At 41.4% G+C, this 19,985-nt stretch overlaps 1 protein-coding gene and 2 pseudogenes across 3 annotated transcripts in view; 2 read left to right on the top strand and 1 right to left on the bottom strand.

Moving 5' to 3' along the window:
* FOCAD (focadhesin) overlaps positions 1-19,985 on the bottom strand; it is a 262,779-nt gene that overhangs the window by 208,643 nt on the left and 34,151 nt on the right. For all 3 annotated transcript variants that reach the window (XM_004706558.2, XM_045289109.1, XM_045289110.1), the window contains 3 exons: positions 15,369-15,470; positions 10,022-10,226; positions 5,964-6,170 (listed from right to left, as the gene is read on the bottom strand). In XM_004706558.2, the coding sequence (XP_004706615.1) occupies positions 5,964-6,170; positions 10,022-10,226; positions 15,369-15,470 (514 nt within the window). The remainder of the gene's footprint in view (positions 1-5,963; positions 6,171-10,021; positions 10,227-15,368; positions 15,471-19,985) is intronic.
* On the top strand, positions 14,548-14,998 carry LOC115869396 (annotated as a pseudogene).
* LOC101645954 overlaps positions 19,260-19,985 on the top strand; it is a 2,143-nt pseudogene continuing 1,417 nt past the window's right edge.

Raw genomic sequence — 19,985 nt, 5'->3', positions numbered from 1 at the left:
AGAAGAAAAACTATTTTATGGCATTTCAGGATACAAGAAAATGTAAGGAAATGATTATTATTACAAAAGTCAAGATAAGTTGTTAACATTTAGAAGGGAGGGAGGAAGTTGTGACTAGGGCCAGACACATGGAGAACTTCTCAGGTGGCTGGGAAAGTTCGATTTCATGGCCTAGGTGCTGGTTAGACAACTATTTGCCTTAAATGTAAAACCAAATTTTAAAAACAATTTAGGGTATTAACTGAGGAGCTCTGGGAGCACAGTGATTGAGCACTAGGCTGCTAACCAAAAGTTATGGCAGTTACACCAATGGCCACACAAGAGAACGATGTGGCAGCCTGCTTCCATACAGATTTACACTCCCTGGGAAGCCCTTACAGCGAAGTTCCACTCTGTCCTGTAGGTTCACTGTGAGGATCTAGTCAATGGTAGTGGGTACTGCCCTACTGGCATTTTAAATTATAACTAGTGAGTTTTAGGCTTACAAGTTTGAACTATTTGACTAGACTCTACGTTTCCGAGTCTTGTGAGTTTGGGGGTTTGTTTTTTGTTTGTTTGTTTGCTTTGGTTTTCCTATAGCAAAGTAGTTGCTCAATAAATATATGTGAACTTGCAGGAGGTAGAGGAACATATAATAAAGTCCTCAGAGGATAATCTTAAGTGGAACTAAATTTGGTATATCTTGAGTCAAACTCTCTTGAGATAATAGAGATTAGACAAGCAAGCTAGAAGCAGAGATGAGGAGAGAATGTCAAGCCACGTGAATACTGCCAGGGGCAGAGGTCAGAAGAGAAAAAGACCTTCTTTCAGAGCTTCCAGAGAGAGAATGTCTGCCTCTATAGCACACACCTGAAATCCAGAACTCTAGCCTCCTAAATAGTGAAACAATAAAATGCTGTCTGTTGAGGTGACCAATTTGCAGTGTTTCCATTATGGGCAGCACTGGATAACTAAAACCCAAAACTCCACTGCATCAATTCCAACTCATAGTGACCCTCTGCAGGGTTTCTGAAGCAGTACATCTTTGCAAGAATAGACAGCTTCATCGTCCTCCCAAGGAGTAGATGGTGGGTCTGAACCACTGACCTGTGGTTAGCAGTCCAACATTTACCCAGCAGAGCCACCAAGGCTCCTTGGATAAGTAACACAATAATATATATCTATTATACAAAATTGTAGTATAATATAATAAGTTATATAATTACATGTTACATGTCATAAGTATAACATATTATATATGATGTATTATGCATTATAGTATATAATTTTTTCTACATTACCTATAATAGATATTATGTGTTATATATTGCATAATTTATATATGATCAAGCCATGGCATATTAAATTGCCACAAATGCATGAGAAAATTGGATAATGAAAGAAGAACTGATGCATTTGAATTGCTGTGTTGGCAAAGAATGTTGAGAGTACCAGGGATGAAGTGCAGCCCTAATCCAAACACCTTCTCCACTCTCCCACCAGATCTTTCCCACAAAAGTATGAGGGTGCCTCTCTGTTGCAAGGTCTTTAATAGCTTGTCACTACCTAGAACACAAAATGTAGGTATTTGTGTGATATGAAAGATCCTTTACAATATGCCCAGCCTTATTTCCCACACCTTATTCCTGCAAAACTACTCAACGAACACCTTGTTTCCTGGCTATGTCTTGCCTGCTCTCTCTGGCACTGCGTTAGGACTCCTGCTGGTTCAGTGTCTGGCTTGCAGACCAGGCAAACTCCTATTTCAGCCCTTGGATCTCAACTCAAGCCCTGCTTTCCTGAACTTCTGTTCACATTGTATTTTAAATATACTGCCATAAAAGCAGTATTACCTGCTTTTTATACTATACCTTATTATACTCTAATTCTTATATGTTTATAAATCTTTACATAGCTTTTCATAGAACATACATCTTCATTCTGCATGCTGTGTTGCTGTGGTTGTCAGGTGATGTCGAACTGGTTCTGACTCATAGAGATTCTCTGCACAATGAAGCACTACCTGCTCCTGCATGGACTTCACACTGGATGTTATGTTTTAGCCCACTGTTGCAGTCTCTGGGTCAGTCTACTCAACGAGGATCTCCTCCTTTTAGTTGGCCCTTGACTTTACCACGCATGATGTCCTTCTCCAGGGACTGAGCTCTCCTGACAACATATCTGAAGTCTGTAAGCGGAAGTATCACCATCCTCACTTCCGAGAAGGCAGATTTGTTTGTTTTTCTGGTGGTGTAAGACTTTGTCTTACATATTTGGGCCTGGTGTCAGGAGAGAAAAATCCCTGGGGAAAGACATCCTATTTGGGACAGTAGAGGGGCAGCAAAAAAGAGGAAGGTCCTTCAAGGAGATGTACATGGACACCAGGGCTGCAACAATGGTGTAGGAACAATTTTGAGATGTCACAGGATTGGGCAGTGTTTCATTCTGTTGTGCACGAGGCCATCATGGGTTGGAACCGAATCGATGGCACTGCAATGACTACATTCTTCACCAACGCCATAATTCAAATGCAACCTTCCCTAGCGATTGCACAGTTTCCATATGCATAGGCGGGGAAGGAGAATACCATGGCTTGGGGCAGGCACACCTTAGTCTTCAACTGTGACAGCCTGTGTTCTTCAATGCTTTAGGGTAGTCTTGTGCAGCAAACTTTCTGAACGTATTTCTTCTTCACTGTTGTGTCTATGAGCTAACTGTGGAGCCAAGCAAAACGAAATTCTTGACAACTTCAATCTGTGCTATGTTTATCATGATGTTGTCTATTGGTCCAGTTGTGAGGTTTTGTGTTTCTGTACATAAAAGTGCAATGTCTATGGTTTTCATAAGTGCTTCCAGTCCTCCTGGCTTTTGGTAAGCAAAGTTGTGTCATTTGCATATCGCATGTTATTAGTGGACCTTCCTTCAATCCTGATGCTGCATTCTTCTTCATAGAGTCCAAATTCTGGGATCATTTACTCAGTCGGCGGATTAAGTATGATGAAAGTAGACAATCCTGACACACACCTTTCTGGATTTTTATCCATGCAGTATTCCCTTGGTCTATGTACAACTATCTCTTGATCTATGTGCAAGTTCTGTGTAAACACGAGCAGTGTTCTAGAATTCCCAGTCTTCTCAAGGCTATCCATAGTGTATTGTAATCCACACAGCCAAATGCCTTCGTGCAGTCAATCAAACACAAGTAAACATCTTTCTGGTATTTTCTGCTTTTGACCAAGATTCAGGTGGCATCGGAAACATCCCTACTTTCAGTTAGGCTTGAATTTCCAGCAGATCCCTATCTAAGTACTGTTGCAACCATTGTTGAATTCTCTTCAGCAAAATTTTCCTGGTATGTGATATCAGTGATTGCGCCATAATGTCTCCTGTCTAGTGGGTCTCCTTTCTTTAAGATAGACACAAACATGTTTCTCGTCCAGTCAGCTGATCAGATAGCCGTCTTCCAAATTCCAGGGCATAGACAAGTGTGTCTTGTGCACCTGATCTGCCCAATGTGTCCAGTGCTTCATGAGCTTGTTGAAACACTGTAATTCGTATCCCTTCAGCCTTATTTTTTGTTAATGTCTTTAGTGCAGCTCGGACTTCTTGCACTCCTATTGGTTCTTGCGTATGTGCTATCTCTCGAAATGGTTGATGGTCAGTTCTTTGTGTAACTCTGTGTATACTATAGGGATTGGAATATAATAAATACTCAATGTTGATGTCCATGCGAATGATGGTAGACTCCTAAATGCCAGAGTATTCAGTAACTCATTTTTGTAGAAATAATACTGGCAACAGAACACAATAATTTTGACAGGTAATAAATTAACATAGCACATTCTATTCAGCTACTGGAAGGTCTACTTACTAACTGGCATTAGTGCCTGTATTAGTCTAGGTACTTTGGAGAAACAAATCCACAGCGACTCATGTATAAGAGAGTTTTATGTAAAGAAAAGGTGCATCACGAAAACATCCCAACCCAATGCTGCCCAAGCCCACAAGTCCAACATTAACCCATTAACCCAACACCAGTCCACAAAGTCCTCCACCTCACAAAACAGGCAATAATGCCGACTGCAGGAGGAAAGCTGAGTCAGTGAACGTGTTAGCATCTCAGCACTGGCACGGGTCTCCACATGGCTGCTCCAGCACCCAGGGCTGCATCGGGATAGATCCATGCAGCTTCTCCTTGGGGATGTCTTGTAGGAAATCCATCTTGCAAACTGAAGCAGGGAACTGCTAAGGCAGCTGCACCCGATGCAACCATCACAAAACAAGAGACCTGAGAACTAGAAAGGTGAGGCTTCACCACCCATTTATCCCTCCTCCTTTCAATTAGCCTCACATGTGATTATCGGCCAGGCTGGCACAATTAACTAACTCAGTGCCCATCTGTAGATGAACAGATAAACAAACTATGATGCATACATACATACAACAGGATAGTATACAACATCATGGAATAACAAAGAAGCTGTGAGACACTTTATAAAGTCAATGCACTTAGAGGATATGATTTTGAGTAAAATAAATCATTCAAAAATGGTCAAATATTGTATGAGCCCATGATTATAAAAAGTCAAGAAAAGGTTTGCACACACACACACAAATTCTTTGGTAGTTACCAGAGACAGGAAGAAAGGGGAGGGGAAACCACCAACTAGATAATAGCCAGGGCTCAGTTTGGGCGAAGAGAAAGGTGGTCTACCCCACGGAGGTGATGAACACAGTATCACTACAGCAAAGGAAGGCCCTGAGAGGTGCAAAAGAGTTACAGACAACAAAGGAAAACACTTCCACACACACAGCTCTGCAATATCAGCAATAACAAACATTCATCTACAAGTGGGCACATAGGCAGGCAGGCAAGATGAACCGATATGAGTGCATAAAAGGGATATTCCTGATCAGATATAGGCCTAAAGCTTAAAGCACAGACACCCAAACGCACTGCCTTGGAGGAGATTCTGACTCAGAGGGATCCTGCACGGGGCTTCAGAGGCTGAAATCTTTACCGGAGCAGAGAGCTTCTTCTTCCTCCCACAAGGTGGCTGGTGGCCTTGAATTGCTACCTGGAGGTTAGCAGTCCAATATTTACCCAAGAGCGCCTTCTTTGTGGGGGCTATAAACATACTCGCATATATAATAAACAAGTGGCAAAGTTATATAAGCTTCTTAACCATAACCAAACAACTTAAGAGAAGGGGTCACTGGGGTGGGAGGCCACAAGACAGTCCAGCAAAAATAATATTCTACGTCCTACTTTGGTGAGTAGCAACTAGGGTCTTAAAAGCTTGTGAATGGTCACCAAATATGCAACAACTGGTCTCTCCCCGTCTGTAGCAGAGGTGAGGAAAAAGAGAGACACCCGGAAACAACTCATCTCCAGAATGAACGGACCACACGCACCGCAGCCTCCACAAACCGGAGACCAGAAGAACTAGCTGACATCTAGCTCCCACGGCTGACCACTCTGCAATGGATCACAAAAGTGTCCTAGATAAAGGGAAAAAAGCAAGTGGAACAAAATACAAAATCAGAAAACAGACCAGGCTTACTGGTATAGCAGATTCTGGGGACACCAGACAGGGAGAACCCTGATACAACAGCCCTTAGTCACTCTTCGGGCCTGCACTGAACTCACCCCCATGGCTCAACTTTCAGCCAAACAATAGGCCTAAAAGGTGAATAATAACCCGGGCGGTCCACACTCCTTAGAACAAGCCACCATAGGAGAACAAACGGGCAGGACAAAGTTCATGAGGAAGGACCGGCTAGGAAGGAAGAACACTTGGAAACAGTCAACACAGATCGGCAGTACGAAGAATGCTGTGACTGTGTAAGGACTTTAATCAAAGTCACAAAATAACCTGTGTATGAATTGTTGGTGGAAAACGGATTTGCTCTGCAAAGTTTCCCTCAAATCACAATAAAGTTAAAATTTTTTAAATGTAAATGACTACCTGCATTTGCCTTACCTCCTTCAGAAGTTCAAGCCCACGTTCTAAAAGGTGAATGAGTGACGAACATTCTCCAGTTATTTGTAAGCTGACTTCACAGACACACAGCAACTGAAGGGTCATCTGCAAAAGCCGAAGTTTCCAGAAGACGGGATGGTGCAGAAGGCTTAAATAGACTTCCTCGATAAACAGCGTCGCTTCAGTTGTCTGCATCAAATCTTTTATCTGTTTTTTAGAAAGTCATTTTATAGCATTATACAATGTACAAACCAATCGACAATTTTAAGCAGCACAAGAAGCTCTAGGAAGTAAATGCAGCTCAGTGAGGGCTAAATACACACCTCAGCCTCCTCTTTGGGTCACTCACCAGAATACAATTCGGTACTGTTTTTCTACTGCTAGCTGGCACAAATTCCTGCCGTTTGCTTTTCGAGTTCCTTTGCATGCAGATTTCTTAAGACAAATTACATGACAGTGCCAACATGTTGAAGGAAATTAATTAAAGCTGCCTTTGAGCTCTCAAAATAAACGCTCCTTCTCCAGCTTCAACATGGTTGCGCAGTCGTAACGGGTCAGCAGGCTATTCTCTCTTTCAACTAAGGCCTCATCTGCAAAAATATTTGCTCAGACAGCCTTAACTAAGAGCACCACTTCTATAATTGGCAGATGTAATGAACGACCATCTTCAAATGGCCGGGTGTCTTCTGAACAGGCTAATGTATTAGATAGGAAGGACCAGGGTGCTCTTGAAAATCCCAGTTCAATTCAAACCCAGCTGTTCTGATCAAAATTTTGGAGTTGGTATTAAGAATATGGTCCTGCTCACAGTCACACTGCCATTTCCCAGAGATGACAAACAATGAACCATCTGCTTCAATCAGGAGCCTTGTGTCTGTGAAATTCATCAAAGGGAAGCCTACAGATGACCAGCTGTACCTTTCACCGGTGGTTACCACCATAATAAGCCAACATGACTGTAAGTTATACACAGAGAGCAAAATTAGTTCCCAGCAAATAAGAGGGGGAAAAGATATTAAAAGATCAAAGGGGAGGATATAGCGGAACATATTAAGCTATAAAAATAAATGCGAACAGTCCAGTGAGTAACTACGTTATGTGGCTATTTTGCAAACGTGCAGTGGGAAAGTCAAAAGGCCACCAAGAAAGGAAAAAAAGGAAAGGACTTAGCACAAAGCGCAGCTGTGTATTTATCTGCCAATACATTCCCTTAATTGCGGCATTAGCTATTTGGGCTGACGCTGGGTTTTCTTCCCAGTACATACTACACAAACAAACAAAAAAACACTGATTGAAGAAGAAATTGCAAAGGGTATTCAGTCATCCCCAAGTTAAAAATATTCAAATAAAGACTCTACAATACATGCCTTCTATTGATTCATTACCAAGAACCTTTTGATCTTTGTTTGTCGTGAAAATTGGGTTTAAAATAGGAATCCTATTGTTCATTTAGTTATGAATCTCTAAAGCAAGTCCTTTTTTAAGTAAGGAAAGATTTGGAAATGGGGGAAATGCCTTAAAATTAGATTGTGATATGGTCTTACAAAACATTGAATTACTCTACACTTGATGTTGGTGAATTTCATGGTATAAAAATTACCCTTTTTTAAAGAGAAAATAATGCATTCTTATGTGTATGAAGTATTATGTTAAATACTAGAAGTAATAGATAATCTGCTTTTCTCATGAAATCTGTGCTGTTCTTTCAAGGAAACATTTGGACAGTATGTTAATAATGTTCCTAGAGTTGAGGGATGATGAAATTGAAGGGGTCTTACTGGAAATTTTCCACAATTAAAAAAACAAAAAAAATTAACTAACCTCAAAAAGTTAGCATCAAAGACTGTTATTAGTATCATCAAAATTCTTAAGAGTAGTTTTGAAATAATATTACACTTCCATACAGAAATATTTCATGCACTTGTATGCAATAAAGCCCTGGTAGTGTAGTGGTTACAAATTGGGCTGCTAACCACAAGGTAAGCAGTTCAAAACCACCAGCTGCTCTGTGGGAAAAATAAGACTTTCCTATTCCTGTAAAGATCTACAGACTCAGAAACTCACAAGGGTAGTTCTACCCTGTCCTTTGAGTCAGAATTGACTCAATGATAGTGAGTTTGGTGAGTAGGATAGATAATAGGAGAGGGCAAGGGTCAAAATTTAAAAAGATAGCCATTGGGGCAAAGGTCAATAGAATGGCTTTTATAGAGACAACCTACCAACATAAGTAGAACAGCAATTGTTATAAGAAGGACAAAAAATAAAAGGAGTGTCATTGACAATCACTTTAGCACAAGTCACAGAGGGGCAGAGCTCTTTCTCGGAAAAAAAAAAAAAGAAGAAGAAAAAGTGTGATTCTACCCTAGTACGCAGTCTGAATCAGTTACACAAACAGAACTGCATTCAGCTCGAAGCAGCCCTTCTCATGGCTGCACAGTCTATACCACAGTAAGCCAAGCACTTGCCGGCAAGAGGCAGTGAACCCTCTAAACCCTATTTCCCAGGGAGAAGTCAATGCCTGACGAAGAGAAAAGGGAGGGAGAAACAGAGGAAGAAACGGAGCACGACAGAAATCAGGCAGGCTTTCTTAAAAGCGTGTTTTGTTTTGCTCTGAAAAGGGGAAACAACTTTTAAAATGCAGGTCAGTAAGATTTTAAAAAGAAAAAGAGGGAAAAAGAATCATAGATATGGTTGCTGCTTCCTAGCACTAGCAAATCCAATCAGTGTGCTATGGTCATCTATGAGAAAATACAAGAACTATCTGTATCAAGTGGGAAGATGAATTCTATATCGGTAGGGTAACACATACCCCACCCCACCCCCGCCCAACTCTCAGATTCTTCATTCTAATAAAGCTGATTTGTGAAGGCATTAAATATACTTGCATCACTATTTTCAGTACTGAGAATCAAGCCACAGATTTTCAGAAGCAGTCCACAGAGCTCATTTCTAGAAGTATTTGGGTTGGTCAAACCAGGTCCAAAAAGACAAAGGCAAACACTGACAGAGCACAGAGCAGGGCAATACAGGCATGGGGTTAAGAAGCTCAAGTTATGCTGCCTAGAGGTGGCTTGATTGTCCACACAAAACAAAAGCTTTAGCAACAGACACCAGAGAATTCGTTTCCATTAACTTTTCTCTGGCTTGATTACAGGAAAGCCTATTTATGAGTCCCTCTCTGCTCGGGCAAACTTAAAACAGGTCATCTGCGACCGCAAGTGATCGCTCTGAAAAATATATGCATACTCCCCCCATCAGCTAAGCAGCATGGTGCTCATATTTGAGGCAAAGAAAAGCCTTGGTTTTAGGATCGGATGGCTTGAAATAAAATTACTCCACAAAGATAGTAACACACGACACAGGAATCCTTTGTTTGTTTGTTTGGTTGGTTGGTTGGTTGGTTGGGTATCTGTAGATAAGAAGGCATCTGCTTAGCTATACCTGTCCCCTCAACTCCCTTCACTTTTTACTGATACCTCTGTTAAACAATTTCCTCCCACTGACTTCTGAATCAGAAATTGTTTCTATGCTTGTCCTCACTCCCTTACGTGAGCAGGATCCATCAGGGCCACCACATTTTTTTTGCAAGGGGACAACTGAGAGCAAAAACCTAGACAGCAATGAATTGGCCACATCTTGCAGCCCCGGCCGTATCTGCCCAGGGGTAGCCCTTTTTCTCATTTGTACGCAGAAGTCCAATTTTTTTTTTTTTGAGGGGCGGGAGGTAACTCTTTCAAGGTCTAGTACAGGAACCAAGAAACTCAACTCAAATTCTTTCCCAAAATTTCTTTCTTCTTTAACGCAAGCAAGACATTCCAACTGTTAATCCCAGCATGTACTACACTATGCTGACTTACATTTCTATGAATTTAGTTCATGTATTATATATTAATGTTAATGCTATGTTGTTTCTTTATCTCCTCCAAAATACTGCCAGGGTTCTTGGAGCCAGGATTGTTTCTGGATTTGACAGGTGACTTCACCGTGCCTGACAGTGACAATCCACACTCACTGACTCAGATGTGGAAGTTAACAGGAATAAAAGAGGAGGCCCTTACCTGCAAGCACGGAACCATGTCGCAACACAGCTGAAGTATATGCTGTTCCAATACCGGTGGCTGTTCTTGCTCACAAAGAATCGGGGGCTGAAGTAAGACTTTCAGGAGGGTTAGCCGAAGCTTAGCATATTCTTGTAACTGGGATGGTTCACAATACAGATACCAGAGAAATGGTGCCATTATTTGGATACAAGGAAGCTCTGACCTGTAAGTCACATAAGTTGATTAGCCAAACACTTTGTTAAACATAGGGTCAAGCAGACAAGTGACAAAGTTCAACTTAGAGTTCATGATAGATCCTTAGAAACACATGGATGCAGTTCTGCTCTGTCCTACAGGGTCCCAATAAGTCAGTGGTTTGTGGGTTTTTTGGTCCATACCCCTGAGTTTATGGGTTTTTTGGTCCATACCCCTGAACCCATACCCCTGAATGTGACTTTATTTTCCCCATGATTGTTCTAGCCAAACCTATGTCAAACTGTTTGGACATCAGGGAAAATGACTCAGACCCTAGAGATCATATGCCTGATGCCCCGGTTCAGGAAAGTCTCAACCAGGAAGGGAGATAAGTTTTCAGAATCAGTCTTTAATGAACATCAAAAATCATCTAAGAGATGTTAGGATACTCCAGGACTATAGCACAGGCATTCATTTCTGGAAAAACTCTCTGAGTGAGCTTCTATATAAAGCAAAGTCACAGAACCATCCCAAGAAGAATATAGTGACAATTACTTGCTAATACCTATGATGTGAGAGTTATTGCACCATATGTCTTTAGACTCATGTACTTCACACCACAATACTGTTGGGGGGTCTCTGACTCAATACCCACACCCAGTGACCGGAGAGGACACACTACAACTGCCCTCTATGGCTTCCTGAGCTGCAACCTTTTATACACATAAACAATAGTTCTGGTTGATAATATATGCAGCGACACAGACAACAATCCAACAGCTCCCATGTGCATGATTTAGAGACACTGGTAGCACTCTTCAAGTTGTGTAAGCATTCTTACTCTCCTTTTCTACGTCGTTTCGACCTCACTAACATAAACTTGTTGTCTCCCTAAGATTTCTATTTCATTTTTCTAATTGCTGTTGTCAATTTGTTCCCATAGACGAGTTCCTAAAACACCATAATGTTCACAGCAGAGATTTGTTTGTTTTGTTTTTTTTAATAATTGAGCTATTGTTGGGTTTTAAGAAGACTATGGGACATATTTCTGGTTGGAGATTTAGAGACTACTTCAATGCAGTAGTTTCAGAGGTTGATCCAACCTTCATGAGTCCAGAAGCCTGGAGTCCGCAAACAGAGGAAATTCTTCTCTGCACTTCTTCCCTTTTGATAAGAATTTGTCTCTAGAATCTTTGGTCAAAATATTCAGTGCAGCAGTTTGTTTGGCCTCCTGATAAAGGGTCAGTTGTACATGGAGGCAAATACCACACTTTCCAAATCCTTCTCCTATCCCTAACTATCCTTCTTCTGTGGAACCACGTGAACAGAAATCAATCCCTGTGCTTTTGTTGGATGTTTGCAGATTTTAAATCCCCAGGCACAACAAGGTAAAGCAGAAGCTCTAAATATATTACTAAAGCAATTAATTGGGATATCTCATGAAACCATTACCCTAAACCTCCAATCCAAGAAGCCAAATCCCATGAGGTGTTTGGATGCACATAAGCAGCTTCAGTAGCTATTCTTTTTAATATTTTAATTTTGGGTGCTGGTGGGGTAGTGTCATTATTATCATTAGATAGCATACAAATTTTGCCTATTCAACTTTTTATAGGTATACAACTTACTGACAGTTACTACAATCATCAATTATGTCATCCGACCCTTAATGTATTCCAAACCCCCTACCTCACACCATTAACCTCCCTCTTCTTCCTTCTTCCAGGGTGAACTATGCTGACTTATGTTTCTATTAATTTAGTTAACTGGTAACCACTAATAAACTCTGGTCTCTATACATTTGCCCATTTTTGTCCTTTTATGTAAAAGAGGTCATACAAGATTTATCTATTTGTGATTGGCTTATTTCATTCAGCATCCTATCTCCCACTCCTTCCATACTGTAGCATCAGTACTGTAGATGGATTTCTCCTGCTGGCTGAGTAGTATTCCACGGTGTGCAGAGACTACTTTTCTTTATCCATTCATCTGTCAGTGGGCATTTAAGCTGTTTCCAGCTCTGCTGAATCGTGCCCCACTGAACACTGGAGTACAAGTCTCAGAATATAAACCTATGAGTGGGAGTGGTGGGTCCTATGGCAGTTCTAGTTTTAATTTTTTGAGGACCATTCCATTGTGCCTGTCATAGGCTCTGATCTTCATAGGAGCAGATCACCAAGACTTTTCTTCTGTGGAGCGGCTAGTGGGTTCAGATTGCTGACCTTTCGATTTACAAAACCAAAGCTGCTGAGAGCTCTAACCATTGCACCACCAGGACTCCTTACCACAATGCTACAATACAGAAAATAATAACCACATTATGTAAATGAGGAATCCCAGGCAAAAAAAGGGTGAAGCAATTTGTCAAAGTGTCCTCTTAAATTCTTCCACCTCAAATAAGGAATCATTTATAAATCTTTCATATTTATTTAGATTTCAATATAGCTCCGTAACTCCTGGCCCAAAGTCAGTCAGCTGATTACAGTGTTCATATCCATTAAAAGCTTCCCGTAGGAGACATCCTGCCTAGAAATCCCATCTACAACTCCAGTTACAGACTCAGAAACAATATCCTAAAACACTTCCAAGGTCAAGAAAGCATGAGCATGGTTGATGTAGTGTAAGTAACACGGGCTTTCAGTTAACCAAGATGGTGATACCCCATCATGATCCCATATGATGATACCAAGTCTATAAAGGAGATCTTGTGTATGCTGAAGCACTCTATAACCCTGTGCCTCAGACCTACCAACTCTCTGGGCATCATTCAGTTAAATTCAGCACTATGGAGTACTGAGAAGTGTGCCAGATATTAGGAGGGAATTTCAAAACATTTGTGGAAAAATACTATTATCTTTCAATTTCATTTTTCCTTGAATTTTTTGAAACCCCTTTGCATTAATACAAAGAATAGTGAGACACAGTTCCTGGCCTCAAGAAGATTTTACAGTTAATCAAAGAGTAGTTATAAAACAATATAGTAAGTCCAATAGTGTTAGAAGTCAGAACTTCAAGTTATTGGGAGGCGCCTAATCCAGCTCGTGGTGAGCAAAGACTTGTTAGGGCGGGGAGAGCCTCAACAGAGATTTGAAATGGAGAAATTAATCAGGAAGGGAGAGTACAGAGAACAGAGTGAGTGGTAACAAGCAAAAGCAAGAAAATGGCAGTGCTTTCTGTACGGGATTACATGCAAGGTAGTGTACTGCTAGAGTATAAATTGAAAGATAAAGATAAACCAAAGAAGCCGCAGCCATTGAGTCAATGCTGACTCATAGCAACCCTATAGCACAGGATGAAACTGCTTCTATATGTAATTCTTTATGGGAGTATAAAGCCTCATCTTTCTCCCAAAGAGCAACTTGTGGTTTTGAACTGCTGACCTTTCAGTTAGCAGCCTAATGCATAAGCACTACACCACCAGGACTCCCTATGATAAAAGGAGATCAAATGGGTGAGATAGACAGAAATCATATCCTATATAAAGTCTTCGTATGACTGATGAGATTTTATCCTGCAATCCAAGGATTTTTCAAATTGCTTGAGAAACCAGACCATCTTTTCCCTACTAGAAAATTGCCAGGAGCAATCAACCTGTGAGCACAATCAACACGGAGCTGCTAGTTGGAGGAGGGAGGTGGGGGGACGACTCCCTGTGCTTAGCCCACAAGTAGCAAGCACAGTTTGAAAGCCACAGGTATAGAAACTTAAGCAAGATCTTCTCTCTTGATATATCAATCTGATGACAGGTTAGAGAATGGAGATGAACAGGGCTACACTGACGGCCAAAATGCCAGTTAGGAACAGGTGGCAGGGACCCAAGTAAGAGAGGTTGCAGACCTGAACCAGGGCCATGACAGTCAGGATGGAATTGACTGGAGGTTAGTTTTGAGGACTGGCAGGAGATCTTGGTGAAATGAAACTAACCACACATACGTGGCTCTCTGGCCTAGCTGGATTAAGAATTACTTAATCCAAATTGGCCAGTTGGTAACAGAGAGATTACTGTACTAATCAATTTCCAGAAGGAGAAACCTATGCTAGTTATGTTATCATTAGTCGTTTACCAAATACAATCAACTTGTTTAACCACTAACCAACCAGTGCTTAACTTCTATGGTGATAACTTTTGTCCTAGTCAATATTTCATCAACCAATAAATATGGAGGCTTTACAAAATTCTTCTTATACTTTACAAAGAAAATTTAAAAACACATCTTTCCCTAAGATATATCTTTTCTTCGGGTGAAAACATTAAACACTTTCCTCTCACTTACTGACATGGTTAGGGTCCAAAGACTGAACCAGTATGTAAAATAGATGTTATACAAAAATGGAAGATGGGTGACCCTCTCCGTTGCTGGCTTCAGTTGTCGCGGCGTTGGGTCGCTAGGAACAGAGCCGAGATGCTGCGCAATCTACAAGCTCTGCGTCAAATTGCCCAAAGGACCATAAGTACTGCTTCACACAGACAGTTTGAAAATAAAGTTTCAGAGAAACAGAAGCTATTTCAGGAGAACAATGGGATTCCAGTGCATCTAAAGGGGGGGAGCAGCTGATGCCCTACTGTATAGAGCAACCATGGTTCTTACAGTCGGAGGAACAGCATATGCCATATATCAGCTGGCTATGGCTTCATTTCCCAAGAAGCAGGATTGACTCAGTTTATCCTTCCAGCAGTTGGTTCTGTTTAACCCAGTGCTCTATGGACCAGTGAATGAATGAATAACAACTCTTCTTTGGGGATCAATATTTATTGACTTGTACTAACTGCCACCAATAAAGCGGTCTTTACCATGAAAAAAAAAATGGAAGATGAACACATCAAATAACAAAATGGAAACTGACCACATTATTACACAGTGGCCAACTTACATCTTTATATAACTGCCAAATTACATCACTACACGACTGCCAAACCACTGAGCATCATGGCCCACCCAGCCAAGATGCCACACAGACATCACATGCCAGTGTTACGCTCACCTCGGTGTTTGTTACTGCTGGTGATAACTCATTAATGCAAAACAAAGTCAGATAGTAGAGCTTCTACTATAGTTTCAAATGTGAAATGTCAGATAACGAGATCGTTGATGAGTGAGGAAGGGGTAGTCAGAGAAACTGCAAACAAGCTCTAAAATTACATCTCTTCACTTGTTTCATTTTACATTACCTTTCAGGACATTGCTGGAAAAATGCTGTCAGCTGCTGCAGAAGAACCGGCCAGCAGTCGGGTCTATGTTCAAGTACAGTGATCAAAGGGTGAGGACGAGTTCTGAAAAACACAGAATGTCACATTGGAAGCTGTCACTTCAGAAGCACACATTCTCGGTATCCCAATGAGGCAGCGAAAGAGCCAACACCATCTAGAGGCTATTTTTGCCCTAAGATGCTTATTTGTTGTAGACCTGGTTCTATAGAAATGGCACGTTTCATTTCACTGTTTTGTGGGTAATAGAATGGCCCTTTGAGTCTCAGAAATCCCAGTGTGGGAACTGACTCTGTCACATAATGGGTCTATGACTTTGGCCATGATCCTCAATTCAGTTAACTTCTCTCATACCCATCTCCTCAATTCCTGCTTTCTTGGGAATAATAGGGCACCTCCTCCTGCTGTTGCTCTTTCTAGACCAATGGTTATCAACCTGTGGGTCGCAACTCTTTTGGGGGGGTGTCAAATGACCCTTTCACAGGGGTCGCCCAATTCATAACAGTAGCAAAATTAGTTATGAAGTAGCAGTGAAAATAATGTTATGGTTGGGGGTCACCACACCATGAGGAACTGTCTGAAAGGGTCACGGCGTTAGGAAGGTGGAGAACCACTGTTCTAGATGGTGACATCTCTTCCAATGTTGCCCAAACTTGTAGCATTGATAGCCCCATCTACCCGCACTTTTCTCTGCAGCCTTCTGCGTTCCTCTATCGTACTTGAGATAACAACCCATTGCCATCAAATTCATTCTGACTCAGTATGACCCTGTAAGACACAGCTGAACTGCCCCCGAAGGATTCCTAGTCTATATTTATGATGGAAGCAGACTGCTGTACCTTTCTCCTGCTCAGCATCTAGTGTGCTCGAACTTTCGGCATTTCAATTAGGAACCAAATGCTTGATCACTGTGCCAGCAGGGCTCCTCATACTTAAGATAGGGGTGGTTATTTAAGATATCTCTCCCATGTTAAACAAGAAACTCTCCACACTGGAAATGTTGAAATTCCTGCTGAAAAGGGGGTGTAACTTTAATAAACTTGTACATGGGTCAAGAGGCCGCTGTGCTTTGCATTCGGTAAATCTGCTGCACAAAGTCTCTTTAAAGCAGCAGTTCTCAACCTTCCTAATGCCAGGACCCTCTCATACAGTTCCTCATGTCGTGGTGACCCCCCAACCATACAATTATTTTCGTTGCTACTTCATCACTGTCATTTTGCTACTGCTATGAATCGGACGACCTTTGTGAAAGGGTCGTTTGACCCCCAAAGGGGTCACGACCCACAGGTTGAGAACTGCTGCTTTAGCATAGAGAAAGACAAAGATGTGAGGATGGCGCAGGACTGTGCAGTGTTCTGTTGTGCACAGGGTCGCTATGGGTCAGAACCGACTCAATGGCCCCTAGCAGCAACAACTTTAATGTAGATACCCAAAGAGACTACAAAATATAAGATCCCAAACCTGAAGGATTCCCACAGAATAGGGTGAAAAGCAGAACAAATATATAAACTTATATTTTTAAATATATGTAAACAAATAGTTCACAAAGCCTGACAGGAAATATAAATTCTTTCATTTTTAAAACTATGATCACTCTATAAAGATTTTAGTTACTATTGATTTGGCATATTCTGCTGGGGGTTATTAAATGAAACTAAACATGTTTATTTTAAACATCAATTAAAAATAACAATATAAAAGTAGCAATCTTTTTAATATACAAGGAACCATATTCGTAAGGCTGTCCTTTAATCCTAAATTTTAGCTCAACAGTATATTACTAGAAGTGTTTTTTTAAAAGGACCAATCAAACATGATCAGTCACACGCAAGTAAGTTTTAAAGTCAGTTACTTTCACAACTCAGAATCCACTCAATGGCAGTGAGTATGATTTATCTACACTTATAACAGTGGTTCTCAAAATGTGATGACCTTTATCAGCAAAATCAGCATTACCTGCAGTGTGTTATAAATGCAAATTCTCAGGCCCCAATGACTACCACTCCCAAGTGATTTTTATACACTGCAAAAGAGCAATGATTTTCAACACTGGTTGCATGTCAGATTTTATCTGGACGTTCTTGAGAAATACCAATGCCCAGGTCTCAACTACACTGGAGATGCTAGCGGTGTAGCCCATGCATTAATACTTTTGAAGGACTCTCCTGGTGATTCTACCGTGCGGCCAGCATTGAGAACCACTACAAGTTAGAAGCATAGAAAAGGGCAGTCAAGGGCTGGGAAGGTTTCTGATTTTTTTTTTGTCCCCCCTCTCTTTTAAAGACCAGAAAATACAGCAGAAAGAATACTGGCAAACAGTTCTCTGGTGCTCCTGAAGAGTCCCTGTGTTTATTCAAAACTCTCTGCGTCCTGCTCACCTAAATGCACTTGGCACAAGCTTCTCCTGCTTGCAGCCCCCTGTCAGGGTGTAGACTATTGTTGACCAAACCCTGCATTGCCATTGCTAAAGGACTGCACTTCCGAACCACTTTTTATAACAAACTCATTAATTCTATCAAAATCACCTCCCCAAATGCCTTTGGTAGTTAAGCTTGCCTAGGATTTCTTTCTCTGTCTCTCTGGTTACAACAGATACTAAGAAACAAACAATAGAAACTCTAAAAGCCCCTCCCTCAGGTATGCCCCATGAGCTGACCTCCTTACCCAGAGACCGAGTTCAACTGAAACCCCCACGTAAAAAAAAAAAAAATCACTGAAGTTAGGTTAGTTATGGGTTCTTCTTCTGACAGCATCAGACTAAAGCCAGAAGCATCAGATATGAAGAATCATCCATTCAGCCTCCAGTGAATGGCGGCATTTAGGACTAGTTAGGAGACTTTCAAAAAATCAGCACAGAGTTGTTATATGATCATAGAGCAATGAAATGCTTTCCAATATTCTTCATGTATAAATAATTCCCTACCCTGGTAGCCCTCCAGATTGCTAAAGGCCTATCTCTTTCTTAAAATACACAATTTTATCCAAAATAAGTCAGGTTGCCAGAAATGAGACAGTAATTTTGGGGAAGGATCAGAAAAGATGAGCCTATGACAACAACTCTATTACAAGCTAACTCCTGCTTCACTCGCACTGAGGGAGCCACTTGCTTTATCCCAAGAAGTTGACAACTTAGATATTGGGTTCAGCAGATTCTATTTGTATTTTACTCTTAAAGTCTAAAGATGAAATTAAGTAGAATATACTAGGTTACTCACTGGTAGTGTCGTGGTTACACACTGGGCTGCTTAACCACAAGGCCAGTAGTTCAAACCCACCAGCTGCTATGATGGAGAAAGACACAGCTTTCTATTCCTGTAAAGAGTTGCACTTTTGCAAACCTGCAAGAGGAGGGCTACCCTGTCTTATAGGGTCACTATGCGTCAGAACTGATTCTATGGCAGGGAGCTTGATTTTTTTGTGTGTGAAGAATTAGTAACTTTGCTTATCAGATTGATTAATTAATAACTTTCTCAGATTAATGACTTATTTAACCATCTAGAGTATTAATTTTCCCAGAAAATGGACTATGTCAGTTCTCAGTGGCGACAATGTTGGAAGCACTAGACCACATTGCTGGGAAGCTCACAGCACTGAAGGGGGCAAGGCTGTCCCCAAGGAGAGCACTGAATCTTATGATTGGTGAATGTTGGGTTATGATATTACATTATATACATATACACTATTTCAGCTGAGTACAACGACCCGTAAATCCATGATAATTGCCAAAACGTTGATTGAATACTTTATGCATAATGAAGCAAAGATCTAATGCTCTCTTATGAATAATCAAACTGGGATGTGGAAACCTGTAAGTATAGAAGATAACAGGAGGCGGGACGCCAAGGAGCCAACACCATGGCGAGAGCCGGAGACGAGAGTAGCGGCGGAAGGAGAGGTCTGAAGCGAAAAGCCCCTTCCCCTTCCGAAGAACCTCAGGAGACAGATCTCCGGGGATGGAAAGGCGGAAAGCGGGGTCCAGCCCCAAAAGCGGCTGCCTTCCCCCAGGCTTCAGTGCTTCGGAAATTAAGAACAAGCAGCGGCCACACCTGAGGTTCATGAGGTGGAAACAGCAGAGGCGGAAGGAAAAGCTGGCTGCTAAGAAAAGACTTAAGAAAGAAGTACCTGTACCTAAGACCCCTGACAGCCAGCGAGGATGTGATGAGACCATAGTAGACCCTAATGATGAAGAGGTTGCTCATCATGAAGCTACAGATGAATCTGCCTATTTCAAAAGACAACTTCTCCCAAGATTCTCATTACCACATCAGACAGACCTCGTGGGAGAACAGTGCGGCTCGGTGAACAGCCCTCCACGGTTATTCCAAAGTCACATGTCTATTGCAAAAGAGGTCTGGCTCTGAAAAATTATTCCTCAGTGCCTCACGAGATTTTACAGAACTGATTGTTATCAATGAAGACCGGGAAACACCAAATGGACTTATTTTGAGCCACTTGCCACATGGTCCAACTGCTCATTTAAAAATAAGTAGTGTTCCAACCGCTGAAGACAAAGCGGGTGAATAAGCAAATGTGGTGAAGAAAGCTGATGGTGCCCGGCTATCAAAAGATATAGCGTCTGGG

The sequence above is a fragment of the Echinops telfairi genome, unplaced genomic scaffold (assembly GCF_000313985.2).
Source record: "Echinops telfairi isolate 266 unplaced genomic scaffold, ASM31398v2 ScPeMD7_25;HRSCAF=90, whole genome shotgun sequence".
Taxonomy (NCBI): domain Eukaryota; kingdom Metazoa; phylum Chordata; class Mammalia; order Afrosoricida; family Tenrecidae; genus Echinops; species Echinops telfairi.
The sequence above is the reverse complement of the archived record's forward strand: the minus strand, read 5'-3'. Positions and strand labels throughout refer to the sequence as shown.